Source organism: Trichomycterus rosablanca, chromosome 24 (assembly GCF_030014385.1).
Source record: "Trichomycterus rosablanca isolate fTriRos1 chromosome 24, fTriRos1.hap1, whole genome shotgun sequence".
Taxonomy (NCBI): Eukaryota; Metazoa; Chordata; class Actinopteri; order Siluriformes; family Trichomycteridae; genus Trichomycterus; species Trichomycterus rosablanca.
In genome coordinates this window covers 19,666,434-19,689,429 of record NC_086011.1, presented here as the reverse complement: position 1 = coordinate 19,689,429, position 22,996 = coordinate 19,666,434, and the positions used below count along the sequence as shown (strand labels likewise).

Genomic DNA, 22,996 nt, shown 5'->3' with positions numbered 1-22,996 from the left:
GTGTGTGTTACTGGTGTATCTGTGTGTGTTACTGGTGTATCTGTGTGTGTTAGTGGTGATGGGTGTGTGTTAGTGGTGTATCTGTGTGTGTTAGTGGTGTATCTGTGTGTGTTAGTGGTGTATCTGTGTGTGTTAGTGGTGTATCTGTGTGTGTTAGTGGTGTATCGGTGTGTGTTAGTGGTGTATCTGTGTGTGTTAGTGGTGTATCTGTGTGTGTTACTGGTGTATCTGTGTGTGTTAGTGGTGTATCTGTGTGTGTTACTGGTGTATCTGTGTGTGTTAGTGGTGTATCTGTTTGTGTTAGTGGTGTATGGGTGCAGTGACTCAGGACCAGTTGGATGAGGGGACTGGTATGTTTGCTCAGCTCTTGGTGTTTCAGGGCTTTATAATGATAAGTTTGGGGGTCGCTCTCATTTAGATGGTTCCAGAAGTTGATGCTCTTCTCTGTATGTTTATAATTAGTGGAAATCGGCCTAATTATGCCCTGCACGCATTGTTCGTGGTGTGTTAGTGGTGTGTTGGTGTGTGTTCGTGGTGTGTTGGTGTGTGTGTTCGTGGTGTGTTGGTGTGTGTTGGTGTGTGTTAGTGGTGTGTTGGTGTGTGTTAGTGGTGTGTTGGTGTGTGTTCGTGGTGTGTCTGTGCACCTTTAGGATGCTTTTACAGAACTCTGTGTGCAGGGTCTCTAATGGATGTTTGTCCCAATTATGGAATTGATGGTGTGTAAGTGAACCCCAAACTTCACTGCCATATAGAGCAATCGGTTCAATTATTGATTCAAAAATTTTAAGCCAAATTCTAATCGGAATTTCTACGAATGTTTGAGGTTTTATGGCGTCGACGCCCTGCGAGCTTTTTCTCTCAGTTCATTTACTGCCGGGTTAAAGTTTCCTGTGGAACTGATGTTCAGTCCGAGGTAAGTATAATCTTTAGTGTGCTCAATTTCATGGTGTCCTAATTTATATGTGTGTTTGGTTCCCTGAGATCTGGCTCTTTTCTGGAAGGTCATAATTTTGGTCTTTTTGAGGTTGACGGTCAGGGCCCAGGTCTGACAGTACTGCTGCAGCAGGTCCAGTTTGTGCTGGAGACCCTGAGCGCTGGGGGACAGCAGGACCAGATCATCTGCATACAGCAGGAGTTTCATCTCGGAGTCGTGTAGAGTGAGACCGGGCGTGGCTGAGTGCTCTAACATGGAGGCCAATTCATTAATATAGATGTTAAATAGAGTTGGACTTAAACAGCAGCCCTGTCTCACTCCACGCTCCTGAGAGATGAGATGTTTCTCTTACTGCCGATTCTTATTCCGCACTGGTTTTCTGTGTACATGGATGTAATAAGATCAGATGTTTTACCCCCTACACCACTCTCTAACATTTTATAGAACAATCCTTCATGCCAAATGGAATCAAAAGCTTTTTTTAAATCAATAAAACATGCAAATATTTTAGAGTTATTCTGAACTACATATTTTTCGATCAGGGTGTGTAGGGTGTAAATATGATCGTTAGTGCGGTAATTTGGTAGAAAACCAATCTGACTTTTAGTTAATTATACTACAGAATAACTTCCCCAGGTTACTGCTCACACAGATGCCCCGGTAATTATTAGGGTGGAATTTATCTCCACTTTTGTAGATGGGTGTTATGAGACCTTGATTCCAGATTTCAGGGAAGGAACCGACACTCAGAACCAGGTTAAAGACTTTTAACATCGCCAGGTGAAATTTGGAGCTGCTGTGTTTGATCATTTCATTCAGGATCCCGTCAGGTCCTGATGATTTCTTTGTTTTTAGTTTTTTAATGTTGTCTTTAAGTTCCTGCTCAGTAATGATAGAGTCTAGAGGATTCTGGTGGTTTTTAACAGCCCATTCCAGTTCCTCTAATTTACTAATAATTTGATTTTGTTCAGGATTTGAATCTAATTCTACATTTTTAAAGAGTGATTGGAAATGGGTTGTCCAGATATCCCCATCCTGAGGATTGGGATATGGCCAATTCTTCCTGTTCTCTATGTTTTAATTTGTTCCAATTGTCCCAGAATTGATGTGTGTTGATTGATTGTTCAAAATTTGTTGGTTGTTTTTGGGTGTACTGAGCTTTTTTGGTTCTGAGTGTACGTTTATATTGTTTGAGGGTTTCACAGTAAAGAAGTCGTGTGTTACTGTTGTTTGGGTCTCTGTGTTTTTGGTTTGATATTTTACGGAGTTCTGTTCTTAACATTTGACAGTCTTTGTCGAACCAGCTGTCATCTTTTGTAGATTTAGGTTTTGATTTAGATTTAATTTTTAATTGGGCTTTATTTGCTGTATTTTTAAAGATCTGATTAATATTTTTAACTGCCTGATTTACTCCTTTTTTACTGTGAATGTACGCAGTGTCCAGAAAGTTGTCTAAGCTAATTCGGATTTCTGTGCTGCTAATTGCTTTCTGGAACTCTTCTGCGCTGTTCTCGGCCCATCTGTAGGATCTGGAGATGTTGTACAGCTTACTGGGCCGTGTGTGTGTGGTGGGGTTAGTTTCTGTCTTTTTGATGAACACAGTAATTTGGCTGTGATCAGACAGAGGGGTTAGAGGTTTAACAGTAAATGCACTGAGAGAGAAAGGGTCTAAATCTGTTATTGCATAATCTACTGTACTATTACCAAGAGGTGAGCAGAACGTGAACCTTCCTAATGAGTCCCCTCGAGTTCTACCGTTGACGATGTACAGACCTAAAGTTCCACAGAGCTGCAGGAGGTCTTTACCATTTTTGTTAGTAACGTGATCATAATTGTTTCTGTGGTTTAGGTTCGAATTGGTATTAAGAATTTGGTTGTTATTGATGAATCTGTTTCCCTGATCATTTATAATATCAGGTTGGGTTCCTGTTCTGGCGTTCAGGTCTCCACAGACGAGCACGTTACACACACACACACACACACACAAACACACACTCACCGATGATGGCTGTAGGTTTAAGAACATTAACAGCATCCAGGAAACTCTTCACATCACCCGGACTAGGATGCACAAACCCCTCCTGATTACTATCTGTGGGCTCAAATCTACCCTGTGCACGCACGCACACACACACACACACACACACACGCGCACACACACTTGTGTAACTGGGGTATCTGCTGGTAACTGTCATATACACAAACATTCAGGTATATTCACAGCATATATACACACAAACACACACACACACAAACCGTATCATACCTGAACAAGCAGACCGTACTTGTCAAACATCCAAATCTTCTTGCAAGCATCTGCCTGACTCCATCCTCCTCCATCCATCCTCCATCAGTGCCATGACAATCAGGTTAGCAATGCCTAGAGCTGCCTAACACACACACACACACACACACACAACACTTACACACTACTAACTAACGCTTATATTAGTTCAGCCAGTTTGTAGACACCCCTAAAACATACTGTACAAGAGGCATAAACATATCATTACTTTACAAATTATGTGAGTGAGTGAGTGTACCTCTCCTGCTCCCAGGAACAGAACTGTATGATCAGTGATGGGCTTTCCTACAACACGCTGCACTGCTAACAATCCCGCCAGAGCTACTGATGCTGTACCCACACACCCACACCCACCCACCCACCCACCCACACACACACACACACACACACACACACACACACACACACACACACACACACACACACACACACACACACACACACACACACACACACACACACACACACACACACACACACACACACACACACACACACACACACAGAAGGGTTTCAGTATCTGTAATCAGCTGATACAGGTTTTAATTACCACACATATTGGTTCCTACCTAAAGACGCTACCACCTACACAACCCCAGGACTGATGCATCCAAACAGCTGTATTGTCAAAGTGTATCTGTGTGTTTGGACTGTACTGAGTTACTGCTGCTTGGATGTCTGCAATATGTGAATACAGTGTGTGTGTGTGTGTGTGTGTGTGTGTGTGTGTGTGTGTGTGTGTGTGTGCTAATTAAAGAAGTACCACATAGAACTTAAAACCTGGGAAGACACGGCAAACAGGACAAGGCGAACTGAAACCTTGTCCGTATGAGTGCGGCACTGTATAACGATGACCTCCGCCATGTTGCACAAGACAAGCGCAGACTCAAGCTAGGTTTATACTTCACGCATCGCAACTGGCGCGAGGGTGCGCGCAGTGTTGCCAACTCCTCAGTAAGGAAAGTAGCTATTGGCTGTCCTAAAAGTCGCTAGAAGTCGCTAAATGACGTCATCGCCTAATTTGCATAAGGTCCATTTGCGTGTAATCGACGCTGTAGAAGAGAGGAATAAAGTGGGTACAAAAAAAAACACCCTAAATATGTTTAGAACTACAAATGAATGTTCTTCTGTTGATTCGTGGTTTGTTTTTCTTTTTTAAGACAACACTGAGCTACGCTGGGGAGGGTTGCCAGATTGCGACAGTAATTTTCAGCCAAAATGCATGAAAAACCGCCCAAAACACAGGATAAGCAAATGATGTTTAGCATTTCACAAATAATAAACCAGTTAAACCATCATGACCTACAAATTAATATCTTAAAATGCACAGATCAGTAATTATACATTATAAAGGACAAATTATTTTTGCTTGCATGTCTTTGAAGTAGCCTACCAAGTTTGTAAAATGCATTATTTATGATAGGACACACAAACTTGCAAGCAATGAAAGTTTAACCTCTCGTACATATGAGAGGTTATATGTACGAGACTTGCTTTCCTTCATATTCAACTCAAATCACTTGTCTTACATATGAATCAGTGTATTGATGGGCGTGGCAACGGTGTCTTGGACTGGAAAGAATAACCTGTCAATCAAACTTTTTACAACGGGTTGGATGTGGTGGGAGAAGGTAGACCTATTTGGGTTACTCTCACGAAGTCAAGCTCATGAGGTGGCATGAGGAATTTTGATAAACAAAGTCAATGTTAACAAAATATTAAATATAAAACCATAAACATCTTCCTTTGGTCTACCTTGCACGTGTTTTGAAGTGGACATTATAAGTATATTTTTTGTTGTTTTTTCATTTTTTAGGGCAAATTTCTCATTTCCGCAACGTGTCCATCTAAAAAAAATTTACATTGTGTAAAACTTTTTATATTTAAATATTAAAAACAAACAAAAAAAATCAATGCATATCATACTATGGACTATACCAGAAACTTGAAAAATGATGATGCAGGCAGTGGAAGCGCAGTGCTGCGGTGGAAACGGAGCTATAAAATCTATAAATATTTCCAGTTACTGGATGCGGCTAAAGTTCACTGGAAAATGATACTGGGTATTAATTCATTATTAATTAAAATGTGTTTTTTGTTTTTACAAAACGAATTTGACCGAAGCTCACGGGCAATTCGTAAATAAATAACATTCATTTTGTTGAATTTTAATTTCACAATCAATAATAAATTGCGTATATTGATTTGTAATGTAGGAGTCTGTAAATAACCTTAATAATGTGGGATTTGACAAATTACATCAAATTATTTATTACATTTCTTTACATTTTTAAACATATTTGTAATATTAATTAACATCAAATTGCTCCACGTTTGTATGAATCAGATGATTAAAATTATATAAATATTTTAGTTCATTAAAACACCGGAAACCCTCGTGCACGCGCGCGGAAGTTTGTATCAGAGATAATAATTAATAATATAAAATCAAACTGCTGCTGTTATTAAAATACTGAAAGTAATCTAATTAATCTTTTATAATATTCTAACTTTTACTGCCTGATAGGAATGTAAATTACATAATAAAGATTATTCTTATTAAAATATTGTAGAAATTATTATATTATATAATTATTAATATTTTATTAATAAATGATGAACAGGTCTGTAACCTTTTTAACGAGTTTAAAGGGTAAAAAGAGAAATGTTTGATATTTGTGTCTTTTATAGTTTGTATCTGTTATTTAATTTAAGTTTTTTACTCCAGCGGTTGAATTTTGTGTCTGAAGGTTTTACTGATCCAGATGTTTCTCTGATTAGCAGCTGTTAATGAAAGTGCAAATACACGTGTTGGTGTCACACAGTTTAATGACTTAGGTTTGATCATTGCTACGGATTGATTTTTGTGTGGAGTTTGGCATGTTTTCTCTGCCTGCATGTGTTTCTCTTTCCAAAGCATGCCAGAAGTTGTGTTTGCTATTTAAATTACTCCTGCGTGTAAGTGAATAATTCCCTGCACTCATTCCCACATAGCATAAAGTGTTGCCAAAGTGGGCTCTGGACCCACTGAGACCCTGACCCAGGATGAGATTCCTACTGAAAATACATTTACAAGTTCTGTATTTTATAAGATCATTTGAAATGAATTTGTATAAAGTGGATCTAAAGTAAAAGAGAATGTAAAAAAAATATTGAATATTTGTGCATATTTAAAAATGTATAATAAATTTAATAATTCTATCTGGGACAGTGGTAGCCTAGTGGGTAGAGCTTTGAGCTATCAACCGGAAGATTGGTGGTTCAAATCCAGGCTCTGCTATGCAGCCACTGTTGGGTACAGAAGCAAGGCCCTTAACCCTGTCTGCCCCAGGGGCGCCGTACGATGGCTGACCCTGCTCTCTGACCCCAGCTTCCAAACAAGCTTGGATATGTGAAGAAAGAATTTCATTATACTGTACACCTGTATATGTTTATACGACAAATAAAGTATATCTTCTAAATTCTATTTCACAAATGTGAAGTAAAAAGGTACAATTCAAATATACAGTCATAGAGAAAAGTAGATTTTTTTAATTTATACAACAAATAGAATAATAATATTGTGATTATAATTCAGTCAATATCTTAAAAATATACAATATTTTACAGAAACATTAAATCCCTTCTAAAGGGAAACAAACGGAAACAGCAATAAAACTAACCCTGATATTTAGCTTAGCATTAACTGAGACATGTTTTATTTACAATTACATATTAAAGCAAGTGTGTGTGCATTTGTGTGTGTGGGCGTGTGTGCATGCATGTATTTGTGTGTATGTGTGTGTGTTTGTGTGTTGGGGGTATGAAAGTGTTTAATGATTATATTTTTGGCGAATGTTAATATCTCTCTAAGTGCTGTCTGGTTTTCTAGCAGTAAAATAAAATCTCATGTTAGGTGGTACATGCCGAATCCTGCATGCACCTCTGTGTATACCCCCCCAAGAGGAACCGGTGCTGAGGATCTCTGAAAGGTGAGGGAACCTCCGTATGATGTGGACATGTGTTCCCCTAGCTGAAAAGTAAATCCAAAGTTTGGGGGAAGCATGTGCTTGGCAGTCATTTTAAGTTTTTCGAGTTCTGCCTCCTGCAGGCGTTTTGCCTTGGCTCGACGGTTCTGGAACCAAATCTTCACCTGAGTCTCAGTCAGGCTGAGAGAGCTGGAGAACTGAGCTCGTTCTGAGATAGACAAGTACTGTTTCTGCAGGAACTTCCTCTCAAGCGCCAGCAACTGTACCGTGGTAAACGGGGTGCGGGGCTTGCTGGAGGGCTCACATGCCCTAACACAGAGGTAAGGAACCAAAACCACAGCTTTAATAACAGAATAAACATCAGGTGCAGGTTTATTAACTGAGCAGAACTGCACCCATCAGCTGCATCCAATCAACACAATTAATCAAGTATAAAACTGATGGTCTTCATATTTATTTAATGTTTACTTTAGATTCCCATTTTTCTATGAACATTTAAATATTTGTATTAAACAGTGTCATGTACTAGTTTATTAGTTTGATCCTGGGATCAGATAAATTACATTAATTAAATTCAATTATTTGTATATTTTTATATAATTAATTAATTATATAAATAATGAGATGTCTACACCTCAGCTCACAATACACAGTCAGACAGTTTCATGTTTTTGGATGTTGTTTACATTTAGTGTTTAAATTACAGTCTTTGTATTATTACTTTTTTAGTTTGTAATTAAACTTTAAAACCAAACATTTAAAACAGTTAAATTGGTATTTAGTAAAATAATTACTAAAACATTGTTTCATTCATCTGTGTACCTCATGTGCTGGAATGACATGAATATATTTATTAAATATATAATTTTTATATTTATAAAATGACTGTAAGTGATATAATATTATCCTATTATGTTTCTGAAATAAATAGTTTTTAGTTTAGAAACTTCAAGAAAATCCCTCTTGTGTGGGTAATTATTATGTTAATTCCACTGTAATTGTTGAGTATTTCTGATAATAGTAAATCAGGGTTAGGGTTAGACCAGGAACTAAAATCGAACCCACTAATGAAATGGCATTTTATTTCTAAATGACGTTTACATGATGTAGGTGATGTAAATACTGAACATAATACTATGTTTCATCCCTTTTTGAATTCCAAATTTTTGTACTGTATAATCTTCCATAAGTGTATAACGTCAGTGTTGTCAAATTTAAAGAAACAATTTTATGATTTAAAAGACTTTACTAACAGTATGACAAAATGATTATTTAAATATGCAATTATTTATTAAAATTGTAGTTTGATCTTACCTGGATGGACATGGCTAAAACATTAAAAACTTTTGATGGTTTTTGTTTCTTTGTGTTTTTATAATAATAATTATTAAATATTGCTTAGCAAAAAGTTAAAAAAAAAAATCCTACAATTAGTTTCAAAAACAACTAATTATTTTTAGTTTGATAATTGTGTGTGAGTATTAAGTGCTGGTCACTGTGTCTGAAGGGTTTTGCTACGTATTATATTTAGGAAATATTTTAGGGTGTGAAGACATCCAGTAATTTAAATCATCACGCTCAAACTACTGCTGAGCAGAATATTCTTTATATATTGAACTATAGTATGCTGACCAACTTACAGGTGGTGCCAAACCCATTTAACAGGAATGTCATACAATTCTAATGAAGCAACTATTGTACACCATTACAAATAGAAACTTACGTTATTTTTATTTTTTTTTATTTTTTTCTCCCTCAGTTTGTTTACTGCCATAACAGTGCATAGTTCCACTTAAGTGGTTTTGAAAGGCAGGTATTAAAACCTCAGTGGGGTTCAGCCTAATATCAACAACAATTATTCTCTGAGCACAATGCAGCAGAACATCTGGAAACAACTTCAATCCAACAACCAGTAGATTCCCTTTAAGGGCTAAAAAGCCCTTTAAGGGCTTCACTTTCATTGTTATATTACACACTGTCATAAGCTTGTGTATTATTGAAGTTATGATAACAAAGCATTAATAATTGTACTACGGGCTTGTGAAGCTGCAGAAAATGGAAATAAAATGAGTGCCAATTTTTGTTCTTGCCACACACACACACACACACACACACACACACACACACACACACACACACACTCACTGATCAGCCTTGACATTAAAACCATTTGCCTAATGTTGTGTCAGCTTTTTTGTGCCACCAGAATAGCTCTGATCTTTTGAGACATGGACTCTTAAAATTTCTGAAGATGTGCTGTTGCATTTGGCATCAGAAGAGTTGTGTAAGTTGCAAGTAGGGGCCTCCATAGATTGGAATTTTTAGTCCAGCACATTCCACTGATGCTTGATCAGCTTGAGATCTGGGGTATTTGGAGACTGATAAACACGTTGAACTCTGTCACTTCCCTCAAACCATCTCTGAACAATTATTCTAGCTGGAAAAGGCTACTGCCACACTGGCAATTCAGTTGTGAAGACGTGACAGCTGCATAAATACCAGGACCCAAGACTTACAGCATGACCAACAGAATGTAGCCTAGAGCATCACACTCACTCTGCTGCTTGTAGTGGGTAAGTGACACACACCTTGTTATCCACGCAACATTAAAAAAGGGGGATTAACCCTAGACCACCTTCTGTCCTGATTGCCAACACTGGTATGTCTACAGCATACAGTCAGCATGAGACCAGACAATCAAGCCTGAGTCACATGAGTCAGTTCTGGGTGGCCATTACTCAACCATCGGTCGTCTTTCTTTACATTGTATTTGGTAGGTAACATGCGCTGTCACAGCCATCTAGCCATGACAATTTGGTGCTTGTTGAAGTGACTCAACCCTAACCCTTATGCATGCCCATTTTTCTGGTCCAAATTCCATTAGAATATTGTTAGTTTTCAGAATGTTATACATGGTAGTGGGAAAAAGGTCCAAATTATTTTAAAAGTTATTGACCCTTCTCACAAAATTTTGTAGAAAGTTTTGAGCCACATCCCATGTTTTTGGAGGAGCAGCTGAGTGACCAGGGGTGAATGTTGTGTGGAGGAATGACAGTAATACAAAGTGATAAATGTAGCAATTTTTTTGTGCAATGTGCTCCAGGGCTGAAACGGAGGAATGAATGTAAATGAAGAAAATGAATGAAGTTGACCCAAAACCTGACTATGCAAATTGCATATGTTTAAAGTACAAATACAACAGAAATATAAATATAAAACTCTAAATCAAAAACATTTGGGACAGAATACCCTAACCCTAACCCAACCCTAACCCTAACCCAACCCTAACCACAACCCTAACCACAACCCTAACCACCCACATCTTCAAAAGTTTTGAGAGCCCATGTCTCAAAAGATCAGAGCTGTTCTGGTGGCACAAAAAAAAGCTGACACAACATTAGGCAGATGGTTTTAATGTCAAGGCTGATCAGTGTGTGTGTGTGTGTGTGTGTGTGTGTGTGTAAAAAGAAGCTATGGCAAGGACAAAAATTGGCACTCATTTTATTTCCATTTTCTGCAGCATCACAAGCCCGTAGCACAATTATTAATGCTTTATTAACGTCAATAACCCACAAGCTTGTGACAGTGTGTGACAGTTTTTAATAACAAAAAAAGCACAAAGTAATTTTTTTTTGGGGGGGATTATGGATTGTGTCAAGCATGGTGTGAGATTCTTGAACCTAGTAGTTAGAACTAGTACGACCCAGCAGAAGCATGTCAAAGCAAACAAAAGTGTGAGCTCCTGACCCAGGACATCATGATGTGAATACAAATGACTGAAAACCTTTAGACCCTCAGCTTTATTTTAGTTTCAAGATTTAAAGGGAATTTACTGGTTGTTGGATTGAAGGTGTTTCCAGATGTTCTGCTGCATTGTGCTCAGAGAGTAATTGTTATTGATATTAGGCTAAACCCCACTGAGGTTTTATTACCTGCCTTTCAAAACCACTTGAGTGGAACTATGCACTGTTATGGCAGTAAACAAACTGAAGGAGAAAAAAATTACTTTTATTTAAAGTTTCTATTGAATTTAATATTTAATATCTGCTGGACACTTCTCGCTGAGTAATCAGGTGTGGCCAAAATTTTGGGAAAACAATTCCAAGATGCTAACACAGGTGATAAAAGCTAACAAGAAGAAAAAGTTATAGTGTATAAATTAACTTATTAAATGAATTCGGAAGCTCTGATTGGTTTATACAGCTGTTTTTCAAGGAGTGTGATATATGTTGTATTTTTACTTTTTTTTACTATTGTAATATATACATTACTGACTGAAGTGGACAGCACCATAATTAAATATATCAGAAAGAAGCACATTTTATATGGGGGGCCGTGGGCCCCTGGCATACTACTCCAATATATACTGCCCAGTTCTGCTCTGCTACACTTTAAATGACAGACGACAACACGTTTTAAATTTGCGGCCAAAAATGCAATCACAGTCTGAACAGAAAAACGTTTACTTAATAATGTTTTATATTGATGTTATAAAAATAATGTTCAAGAAATCTAGAAACATGGTAACGTCCAAGTATTAATCGTTTTGCTTCTGTTTTTGTCATTTTATTTTGAATGTGTTGTGTATAAAAGAAAAGTGAGTAAGTGGGCACATTGCATTGCTAGTAGCAAACCAATAGTGATTTTGTTTGTTACCTTGTACAGAATTGGAGGGCATGATGTTAAGCAATTCTTGTTTTTCCACAACTACATGTGTGCTGATTTATACAGAAGCAAGTATGAATTTTACATTCTATGTCCAAGTTATTCAACCAGATTTTTGAATAAATCAGTCATCATCCAGCTATCAACATCTCACATCAATTTGTTTATTAATCGATACTAACCAAGTCCTTGTATATACACTTTTTTTTTTTTAAATAGTCCACAGTAACAGTAAACAGATCTTTAGTTTGAAATCATTTGGGATTTGACATGACTTTACATGACTGGGGCATCAAGCTGCTGTCATGGTAGGTGGTATGGCTCAGAAAGGGTTCAAGTGTTACAGTGGGTGACTTTTTGAAAACCTCTCTAAATTTATATTAATCTGTTAATGTGGACTCAGTCGAACAGGGTTTCTCAGCTCCAGTCATGAAGTTACTCTGTCCTGCAGAGCTTCAGGTTCTTCTTGCTCCACAACACTCCAGATTTAAAGGAGTTAATTATCAAACCCTCCATGAGCTGAATCAGGAGTATTCAGAGCAAAATTAACCCAGCAAACACACACAACAGAACACACACCCCAAATCTAAGGTCTTTAATCTTCTCCACAAAGAGCCAAAGAACAGCTGCACCTGACTGCACTGGTTCATTCAGTTGATGTTGGTGTTGGGTTAAGTTTTTTTGAAAACCTAAAGTAGTCGATTAAACCAAGAAGATCAGATTTAGCTCCTATTTGGCCAGAATCAATCCTGCAGCCACAGTGGGTCTTTTTGTGAAAGAGTGAAGACCCCTGATCTAAATAATTACAGGATTAACGGGTAGAAGAGGTTAAAGACAAGGTTGAGCATATAATGATGATAATAATAAGTGTAATATAAACACCAAAGATATTGCACTGGTGTAGAAGCTACGCCCCTCTTGCTGTGTCAGTGAAGCAGCTCCTCCCAGCAGATGGGTTTGGAGAAGACCTCACGCTCAAGCCACAAGTCGTAAGTAGTGTGAAAGTCATCAGGCAGAGGAACGTTCTGACCCAATACGCTCTGAAGGCAGTTATCTACAGGAACCAGGTCCGGGTTCCGCTGAGCTGCATCATACCTGCGAGCATTAAACTTCTCAATACTTGCCCTTAGAGCACACTCTTCCGCCTGGAAATCCCACGGGCGAGCGTCCAAATCTGCTACACACACACACACAAATACCATTACATAACAGAGATTTTATAATAATAAACACACACACTGTAAAGGTTTTGATTTATTACAGTTATTAAACAGTGAGCTAAACAGTGTGTGTGTTACTCCTCACCGTTACCATAAGCCCAGTCGTCATTGAGGCGATGGCGAACTTTTTGGTAAATGGCCGACATGGTTTTCATGTTGCTCTTCCTCCACTGACGTCCAAGATACTTTGTCTGCACTTTCAGCAGCTTCAATACATACAGCTGCAACATCGCCTGCTTCACCTTTAGCGCCCTCTTCAGGATTGGAGCAGATTTAAAGACTACTAACATCTATACGCACATGAACACACACCCAGAACACTTTATTAGGAACAATGTGGTACACACATTTACTGATTAGATTATGAGTTGCAACTACATTTCATATAACCTCTGTGGATGCACAACTACTGACTGTACATCTAATGCTGGTTTTAAAAAAGAAACTATAAGATACAGTGCAGTGTTTATCAGCAAGATTAGGGTATATAAGTTTGTAAGTGTGTGTGTGTGTGTGTGCGTGTGTGTGTACCATAGTTCTGGAGTGTTTCCACTTGGTGAGTTTGTTGAGAATCCGGAGGAGATTAATACAGGAAAATAAATTTCTCCAACAGAACTGATTATTATCTCCTGCTTCCTATAAACACACACACACACACACACACACGTTAATAAGAGGTGCAATGTGTAGAAAGGGTATATGTAAAATCTTGAGTGTGTATTAGTTACCAGACTCTCTGCTGTCAATTCAGGCAGGTCATGAAGAACACAGTAGGGAAAATCCAGCACTGATATACTGTTCAACACACACACAGCACATTTACAGAGTTGTTAAACTCACCCATGTTTTTAATTTTTTTTATTATGATATTAGAGTTATTTGAAACAATTATCATGTAGACAGAGAAAAGCATGTTCACTGTAACTAAATGCAGCAGTGACTGATTTACAGGTTATTTACAGATTGTATAATTTTATAATCAGGGGTTTTAGGTCCTAACAGATTCAATGTATTCTGATTAAGAAGGTTTTCTGTATCTGATTAATCTACCAGCCAAGTTAATAGAAGCTGAATTCCAGACTGAGCTACCATAAAAATGCTGTATTTTAGTTTAGTATAATAAAAAAAATGATCACAAATAAACATGCATGTGTCTACTGATTATCCAACAGATCAGTAAATGTTTTATCAACCCTAAAAAGATCATTTAAATTCATTGCAACATCCGAGTCTTCATTTACGGTGAGAGCAAAGCTTTAGATCTGTAAGTCGTACAGACTGCAGGAGCACGGCTCATTTCAGACTCACTCTCAGAATGTTTGTGCACACTGCCGCTCTAACCACAACAGGAAATAACGGAATTATTACGCGTTAAAATCACAATTGAAGCTGTTATACCAATACAAAGTCTAAACCAGCCGCGATGAACTCATCAACCATGAGTTCCAACACCACCAATTCTTACAACCACAGAACAGGTGAGAACACATTGGTGCTGTGTGTAGAATGTTGATGTGTGTGTGTGTGTTACCTGTTTTTAGCAGTTATGTAGGACATGATGTTCTGATTAAAGAACTTGAGGATCAGTGGGATGCAGTTAGCAAACACCAGATGCTGTGCCATGTACTCAAACTGCAACACACAAATGTTTAAGTCAACTTTAGTTCAGCTGATACATTTAGAATTAAGGCTTTTACTTAGGAGCATCACAAGTAGGGTGGTGTGTGTATAAACAGTGTGTGTGTGTGTGTGGTACCTGGTAGACATGGTTGAGTTTGAAGTGTTTGAGCAGTAGCAGTAGTACAGCTGAAATGGATTTAACGATGATCTCTTTATGGCGATTTACATCCACACCCAGCTTCATACTCTGTAATACTGTAGTACTACACACACACACACACACACACACACACACACACACACACACACACACACACACGGCTGAGGCTGTATTCTATATCACACATTACTGTAGTGAACAGAGGTGGAGAACAGAAACAGTTTTCCCCAAAAACACTGCACAGGGTCAAAATCCCTGAAAACCTTCATATGTTCTCATGTGGATGTTTATGAAAAAGTAAAACACTGATGTAACAATCAGTGCACAGTGTGGTGTGTGTGTGTGTGTGTGTGTGTGTGTGTGTGTGTGTGTGTGTGTGTGTGTGTGTGTAAGAGAAAGTCTTACGGCATCTCCTCTGGTAGAACATCAGCCAGGATGTTGATGGAATCTGTTTTGGCTTTCGATGTAGGAGCAGCAGCAAGCAGGATCTTTAAGAGAGCAATCTAACACACACACACACACACACACACACACACACACACACACACACACACACACACACACACACACACACACACACACACACACACACACACGGTAAGTTTCAGTAATACAGAGGTGATCTGGTATCACAGCAGCTGATTGGCTGAAATCTGAAGAGTGTGTAGTGAGCAGGGTGATGGTGATTGGATGCTCACCATGTACTGAGGCAGGCTGGGTAATATTCCCTGATACAGCAGCTCAGTAGCGCACACATCTATCTGCTCCTCGCCCTGTGTAATACACACACACATAACTTCAATTTGTTTTCGTCAACTGCTTTAGGCTGGTCAGGGTCACACTGGGTGCACGGCAGGAATACCCTGGAGAGGCTTTGGGCACCCTGCCCTTTTAGACATTTATCCAATCATGTCTGTGTAGGCTCACTGGTGGTGGGCTAGTGTGTTTTACTGCTGCACTGCCAGAGCGCCCACAAACACATGATACAGATCCAACACACACATACATCATACACACACCTTACCTGTGAGCCCTGTGTGTGTGTGTGTGTGTGTGTGTGTGTGTGTGTGTGTGTGTGTGTGTGTGTGTGCGCGCTATTTACCCCAGACAATGGAGTTTTTTGGTACTCCTCCTCCTTGGCGATCTGAACCTCTGCAATAGACACGTACTTGTGCTACACAAACAGGGGGTTACAACACGTGAGAAATGAGGACTCACCCCCCACAGTGCACACACTACAGACGTTACACACTCAGAATGCATCAGAGATACCTGTTTGAGGGTTTTAATGCTCTCATGGATTGGCCTTGGTAACCCCACCACTGTATCTGTATCACTGTCACACACACACACAGTGTAATGTCTTTCAAATGATTAACTTACTATTTTAAATGATAATATAGAGGGGTGTGTACTCACTTTCCCAGAGTGTAGCCAATGAATTTACTCCTGCTGCATTCAAGAAAGTTCTCTATATCCTTCTCTCTGTAACAGAAATGTAAGTTTCATTGATAGTGTTGAACATTATCAGTAATAACAACATTTATACTCAACTCTAAAACTAAGATTGTAAAGTGTGTGTATAGTGTGTGTACCGGACTTTAGGAGCCCATGGGAGGCCTTTGGGGAAAGACACTCTGTCGGTGGAAGGGTGGGGAATGGGTGGAGCTATGACATCATCCCGCTCTAGAGGAAACGGCTCAGCCTCTAGAGGGTTTTCATTATCATCACTCTCCTCCTCTTCCTCCCGCCCGTCATCAGCCTTATACGGGTCCTTTTCATTAAACGCATCGAGGTTCTCCTGCTTAATTAATGCCTTTATTCACACACACAAAGAGAGATAGAACTACAGGCCAGAGCACAGCTAAACTGATTTAAATTAATTGAGATGTGTAGAAATTTTACCAATTCTAAACCCTAACACACACACACACACACACACACACACACACACACACACACACACACAATTACTGATATTCCTGCATTGTACAACCTCGCTTTGCTAATGATTTGTGAATGGGACTGTATACAGTAGATGTAGCTCAACAACATACATACTAAGTACAAGACATGAGTAGCTAATAAAGAGGCCTGTGACTGTGTGTGCGTATATATAGTGAGTGTGTGTGTGTGTGTGTGTGTGTGTGTGTTGGGGGGGGGGGGGTCCCTCCGACCTTGTGTTCTCTGCGTGTGCGTCTCTGTTGTTGGTCGATGATGTCACAGGCAGAGGTGGGTGGAGATGAAGCCCTCATGCTCTTCATCACTCTGATACTGTCTTCAGGAAGGCGAGGCAGACCAAGCTCCACCCTCTTACACACCTTTAAACTCTGCAGCTGCTCAAAGCCTCCGAGGGTCAACTGCAACACACACACACACACGTTTACATAAAACTAATAATCAACTGATTATTGCTGGCTCATGTAATTCCTAGTGCAAGTGGACCCAATCTGTGCTCGTCATGTGCCCTGGTGTGGTAGCACTACCCAGTATCACCAGTTACTCCAGTTCTCCACCTGTCACTACAGCTCAGATATTTAATGTTAGAAACTATTAGTGGTCAGTCGTGTTACTAATCACACTTATTAATGTGCCCAGTGATTAAAAACAGCCAATCAGAGTGAAAAGCCTGAGAATGAGCAGAGTAAAAGATAACTAACTGTATGAGGACAGATTTGAGATGCAGCCTTCCAGCCTTGAAGCAGCAGCTTTCTGCTCTATGTGCAGCCTAATGTTAAGAGTTTATATTTTTTATATATATAATGTAGAGAGAGTTTATATTTTTATATTATATATAATGTAGAGAGTTTATATTTTACCCAAATGTCTTCATACTAAATTTGCACATGCACACTGTAAAACTGTTACCTTACTTTCAGTTCCTATTTTATTTGCTATTTTATTTCTGCATTTTCTCCCTTTTTCTCCCGATTAAGCGTAGCCAGTTCCTCTTCCTCTGCTGGGACCCCGATGGTGTACAAGGAGAGTATATTTGCCTGACACACACTCACTTCGTCCCCTTCTTATTCGCCTGCACTTCGGTGGATTCGCGTGTGAGACCAGGTCAACAGTAAGTCAGTGAGAATGACAGTGAAAGAGACAGAAATACAGTGTAAGAGTAATAATGTGAGACAGTGCTGCAGTGGGAGTGAGACAGGTTTTACCAGAATGGTTTTCCAGAGCAGCAGCAATACTTTCTTCATTGGAAAGTGGGGGGCATGGCCACTGCAGAACTTGGTTACCATGGTGAAGAGCATCACAGATACAGGCTCACCATTATATATGGGTGATCCTAAACAATTGCATACAGATACACACTGTTAAACACACATATATAGAATACACACACACACCACACTGAACTCCCCCCTACTGAACATACACGGGTACCTAATTCTGTTTTGAAAGTATCTCTGGATGCTCTCCAATCAGGATGATCTGCAGGATCTTCATACCGAATTGTCTCCACCATCAGATACATGATGTTCAACAGCACCCTGCACGTGCCACACCCACACACACCCACACCCCCCACACACACACAGTTAGAGCTTTCAGTACAGAACGTATAAAAATGTTTGAACCAGTGTAGTTACTTCTGGTCTGTCGCCAGCAAAGAAGTCACCTGAGATGATGATGTCACTGAGATTTTAACAAACTATAAATACTGATATTATAAAAACACATAAATCTTGCTTATGGAGGGTAATGGATCAGTTTTGGGAGAATTGTGTGTATTTGCAGTATCTTTGTTGTTTTAGTGTGTAGCTGTAAGCATTAAACATTATGCTATGTGACATTCAGAGATCTGATTGGCCACAACTCAGCTATAGTCAATCTCAAGAAACGCTTAAGTGCTGTTGCTCAGTTCCTCTCTTGCTACCCATCATTCACTGCACAGAAAACTCACTGTCTCTATAGAAAACAGCACTTATTTACTACAGTGTTAATGTACGGTCAGTGTGACAGGGGGTGGAGCTGCGTGTTTGTGAGCTGCGTGTTTGTGATCCGTGTGTGTGTGTGTGTGTGTGTGTGTGTACCTGAGGTCTGTGCTGTCAGCGAGGGAGATGGCAGGTTTTCTCACTGCACTGCTGCAGGCTGCACTGTTTCTGACACACACACACACACACACACACACACACACACACACACACACATTAGTACAATCATATAGAGTTTGTCACCATTAAGCTGGAGAGAAACTCAGATGATCGAACACACAGGGGAAGTTCGTTCCACCCTTGGGTGATCAGATCTCTAAAACCCTCACCAGACCACCACCACTAACTTCACTCATCACATCATTACACTATTAATAACAAGGTCGTACGTGCAAAAATAAATACTGACTCGATCTCCATGTTGAGCAGTTCCACCAGAGCCGAGAAGGTTCCAGCCTCCAACAGCAGAAATACGTTATACCTCATCCAATACTGCAGCTCAACCTCCGAGCTACACTCTGCAAACGTTCCTGTAACACCACCACAAAACACATCTTCAACACATATGCTGTGTGTGGTAAACACTGTTGGCTGACGAGCACTGAACCAATCACGTGTGAAAACAGGTACTCTTGTTTTGGTTTTGTTACATCATGATGTGTTACAGACCTCCACAGACAGAAGCAGCAGATCATCTACCGCTGAAAAGTAAACCAACCCCACACAGCAGCACCAGCACCAAATACCCCCTACTTCTAATGAACTTCATCATTACATTTCTGTTTGGGTGAGGTCATGTGTGACTGACCTTGTGCCATGTAGAGCAGAGCCCTGGCAACCTTCAACCGTTTCACTCTGCAGGTCACATCCAGACCGTCCAGTAAACGCAGAGCTTGAGCCTGATGCTCCGCCCTACTGAGGTCCACCCATCGCTTTTCACACACTACACACACACACACACAAAATAAGCTGAATACTGTTATCATGAAGTTAAATAAACAGAAATGGTACAACTAGAAAGTGATAGTTGTATGATGAGGAGAGAGCAGAACATGAACCACACCCTGTAATAAAAATATAAAGTGCTAACCCTTTAGTTTAGACCCCTAAATGAAACCTGCACTACCTGTGATCTACATGCAATTATGTTGTAGCCTCTGTAGTACACTGACCCAGTGAGTAAGAAAACATTCTAAAATTGGTGCTACCACAGTTGGGGCCTTATGGTGTGATTATTGATCAGCAGAGACTCACATTAATAAAAGATTCAACCAATCTTCTAATAAAACGCTTATTAATTCTAAGTTAGTGAAGCAGCTCAAACAAACTGGAACAGTGAACTTTACTACAAGGAACTTGGAAACACTTACTGTGGGAGTGTAAATCCTCCTCAAAGCATTTCCTGTTCAGCTGAAACTCTGGTTCCTCCGTGTAACTGTACAACTCTAACACACACACACACACACACACACACACACACACACACACACACACACACACACACACACACACACACACACACACACAGAGCAAGAATAAAGATTATAATAAAGAACAACAGAGTGAAGAACTGACGTGTAGCCCAGTGAGTCTTAAACATGTTCTCAGATACCCCTGTGTGTGTAAAATAAAAAAGTTACAGCCATCAGGCAAATATGCATAACTGTTTTTCCCTTGATGTATTTTATTACTTAAACAGTTTCTTCTTGCCTAATGTGAAGCACCTGATGGATCTGGCATGTAACTCACTGAGTTACTCATGTTTAGCAGGCAGAAATCCCTTGATGTACTTCACATCAATCACAGTGCACTTTTTATAATTATTGACATTTTGGTGTTCAATAATGTTAAACAAATACAACGGTCAGAATAGTAACAATCACCTGTTGTTTAAATATCAATTAAAGCAATGGTGAGAAACAGGGTTAGGCAACAAGGTTTCTCAGTGTTAATGAAGGTGTGTGTGTGTGTGTGTGTGTGTGTGTGTGTGTGTGTGTGTGTGTGTAATGATGTTATAGATGTGACAGAAAGTGTTTTGTGTTACCTGAGAGTTCAGCAGCCCATTTATCAGCATCAGAGTAATCAAACTCCAAATCAGGAGCTTCACACACTCCCTGTAACACACACACAGGATTAAAAATTAGTGAGTGATGTACACAGTGTGTGTGTGTGTGTGTGTGTGTGTGTGTAAATCTAGTAAATGTTCTGATTTTGAAGGTGAGTGTTTCAGTAAGTGGATCAATATTAAATCACTTCACTTATTTATCACTGGTAAAAACTCACCAGCTCATTGAAATATTAAAAATGATTTAAATACAGTAAGCTCTTCATTCCTCTCTGTAGGATTCAGATCATTCATTCATCATTCATCACATTATTGTGCAGTAACAAAGTACAGAATCATTAAATAAATGGGCGGGTCACTTTACTGGGCAGGTCACTTTACTAAATCTGAATTTAAATCACTGGTTTTATAAACAAGTAATAACATTTTAAATCATATGGGTTTCCACTCTGTACTCCAGTTCCCTTCCACATTTATGCAGAAGGTGGAATGGCTGCTCTAAATTACCCCATAGGTGTTACTTGTGTGGGCAGGTGGGCAGGATCAGTGCCCTGTACAGAGTGTATTCAGTGTGGCCAGTGTATCTGAGTGGTGCTGGACACACTGTGACCCTGACTAAAATAAAGTGTTTTTATCATAAATCATATAGATGATAAATAAATACGTTTTTTATTTGAACTTGTATTGTGGTACAAACCTTTTGCCTGTTTATGTGCTGATTTGGTGTTAAAATATGATTTCATTATTACGAGTTTCAGATTTAAAATGTTTCCTGTTTCACATTTAGCTCATGAGCAACGCAAACGTTTGTATAATAAATATAAAGTTACAGCTGTTCAACCTTTAATATAAGTCTGTATATACATAATTTATTTTACTAACGTCCCAGTAAATTAACTTTATTTACACTTTCCTCCTGAAGCAGATTACAATAACACAAAACTGTCACAGCTCATCGGGAACATGTTTACTTTGTTATTAGCCATGAACGTGTATATAGGAGCTAAAATAAGCTAAAAATGACATGGATTTAAATAAAGCTCAGTAGATATATGTATATATATAGTGGTAAAGTTAGTAATGTTAGTAATATTAGTAAAGTTAGTAGTGTTAGGTGTGTAGCGAATATAAAGTAACAATAATTCATGTTTACAGTCTGTAACTCTTGACAGCTTTAGCTTAGCACGATTACCTCAGGTAGCATTAGCCTCTATGCTAACAGTAAAGCTTTCTCTTACCTCGGAATCTTTTCTCTGGTTGCGGGTGAATTCGGTTTTTGATTTGGCCGGCACCATTCCTGCTCTGTGTTTATTATTTACTGACTGTAACAGAGCTGCTCCGGTAGCGCCATTACCACCGTTCCCCTCCATCTTCACCGCTGTCTCCCTGCGCACATCTCGCGAGAGCAGAACACGTTAATCACCCTTACCACTCTCGCGAGATAACAGATAGCATCCAGCAGATGGCGCTCAAGCCGCTCAAATCCACAAATCCGATTGGGTCATTAAATCTAAAGTTTAATTTAGTAAAAATGCTGTTATTATGCACCACCTGATAAAAACACTTTATTTTTATAGTTTAAAAGTTTTGTCAACTTTGTGAGTTAAATAATTATTAAAAGATTAAATACTAACTCATTTTAAAGTACAACTAAGCTTTACCCTAACCCCTAACCCTACCCTTACCATCTTTGCTGTTGCTAGAGAAAAAAAATGTATTTTTTTTTTTTATCTAATAAATTTGAATTTTAAGTTCACAGAAAAAATGGACTGGAAATTCATACACATTTCTATTGTTTTAGCAGATTAACAATCATGCTACATACATTTAAAAACAAAAATAAAAAACTATCATATTCAGATCATTTTATATTGTACTTATATTTACACTCATTTCACTCAAGAGTCTGAACATAATCAGATCAACAGAAAGGTGCTTAGAATCAATCGCCACATTTTCTAAACTTTTTCAGCCTTTTTAAATACCAGTGTTATTTAAACCGGTTTATACAAGTTTTTTCAAATAAAATCATTTTCAACAGAAGTAGATGTGGGGGAAGTTTAGATTCTTATTAACACTTTTCTGGATCAGTGAGACAACAAATTATTTTTCTACTCA

General features: G+C 38.9%; 1 protein-coding gene across 2 annotated transcripts; it reads right to left on the bottom strand.

Annotated features, from left to right (window-relative positions):
- Positions 1–12,014: 12,014 nt before the first annotated feature.
- Positions 12,015–22,257, bottom strand: strip1 (striatin interacting protein 1). 2 transcript variants are annotated; one of them, XM_062986275.1, is made up of 21 exons: positions 22,117–22,257; positions 20,858–20,927; positions 20,184–20,258; positions 19,622–19,756; positions 19,223–19,343; positions 18,913–18,981; positions 18,263–18,369; positions 18,037–18,164; positions 17,050–17,232; positions 16,468–16,688; positions 16,292–16,357; positions 16,145–16,208; positions 15,975–16,046; positions 15,571–15,645; positions 15,278–15,375; positions 14,849–14,975; positions 14,624–14,724; positions 13,821–13,887; positions 13,624–13,728; positions 13,178–13,382; positions 12,015–13,049 (listed from the first exon to the last, which is right to left on the bottom strand). In XM_062986275.1, the coding sequence occupies exons 1-21, from the start codon at positions 22,246–22,248 to the stop codon at positions 12,799–12,801; spliced, it is 2,472 nt and encodes an 823-aa protein (XP_062842345.1). In that variant the 5' UTR covers positions 22,249–22,257; the 3' UTR covers positions 12,015–12,798. The 2 variants fall into 2 exon arrangements, with proteins under 2 accessions (XP_062842345.1, XP_062842346.1); XM_062986276.1 differs by having other exon boundaries at positions 12,015–13,046.
- Positions 22,258–22,996: the final 739 nt, after the last annotated feature.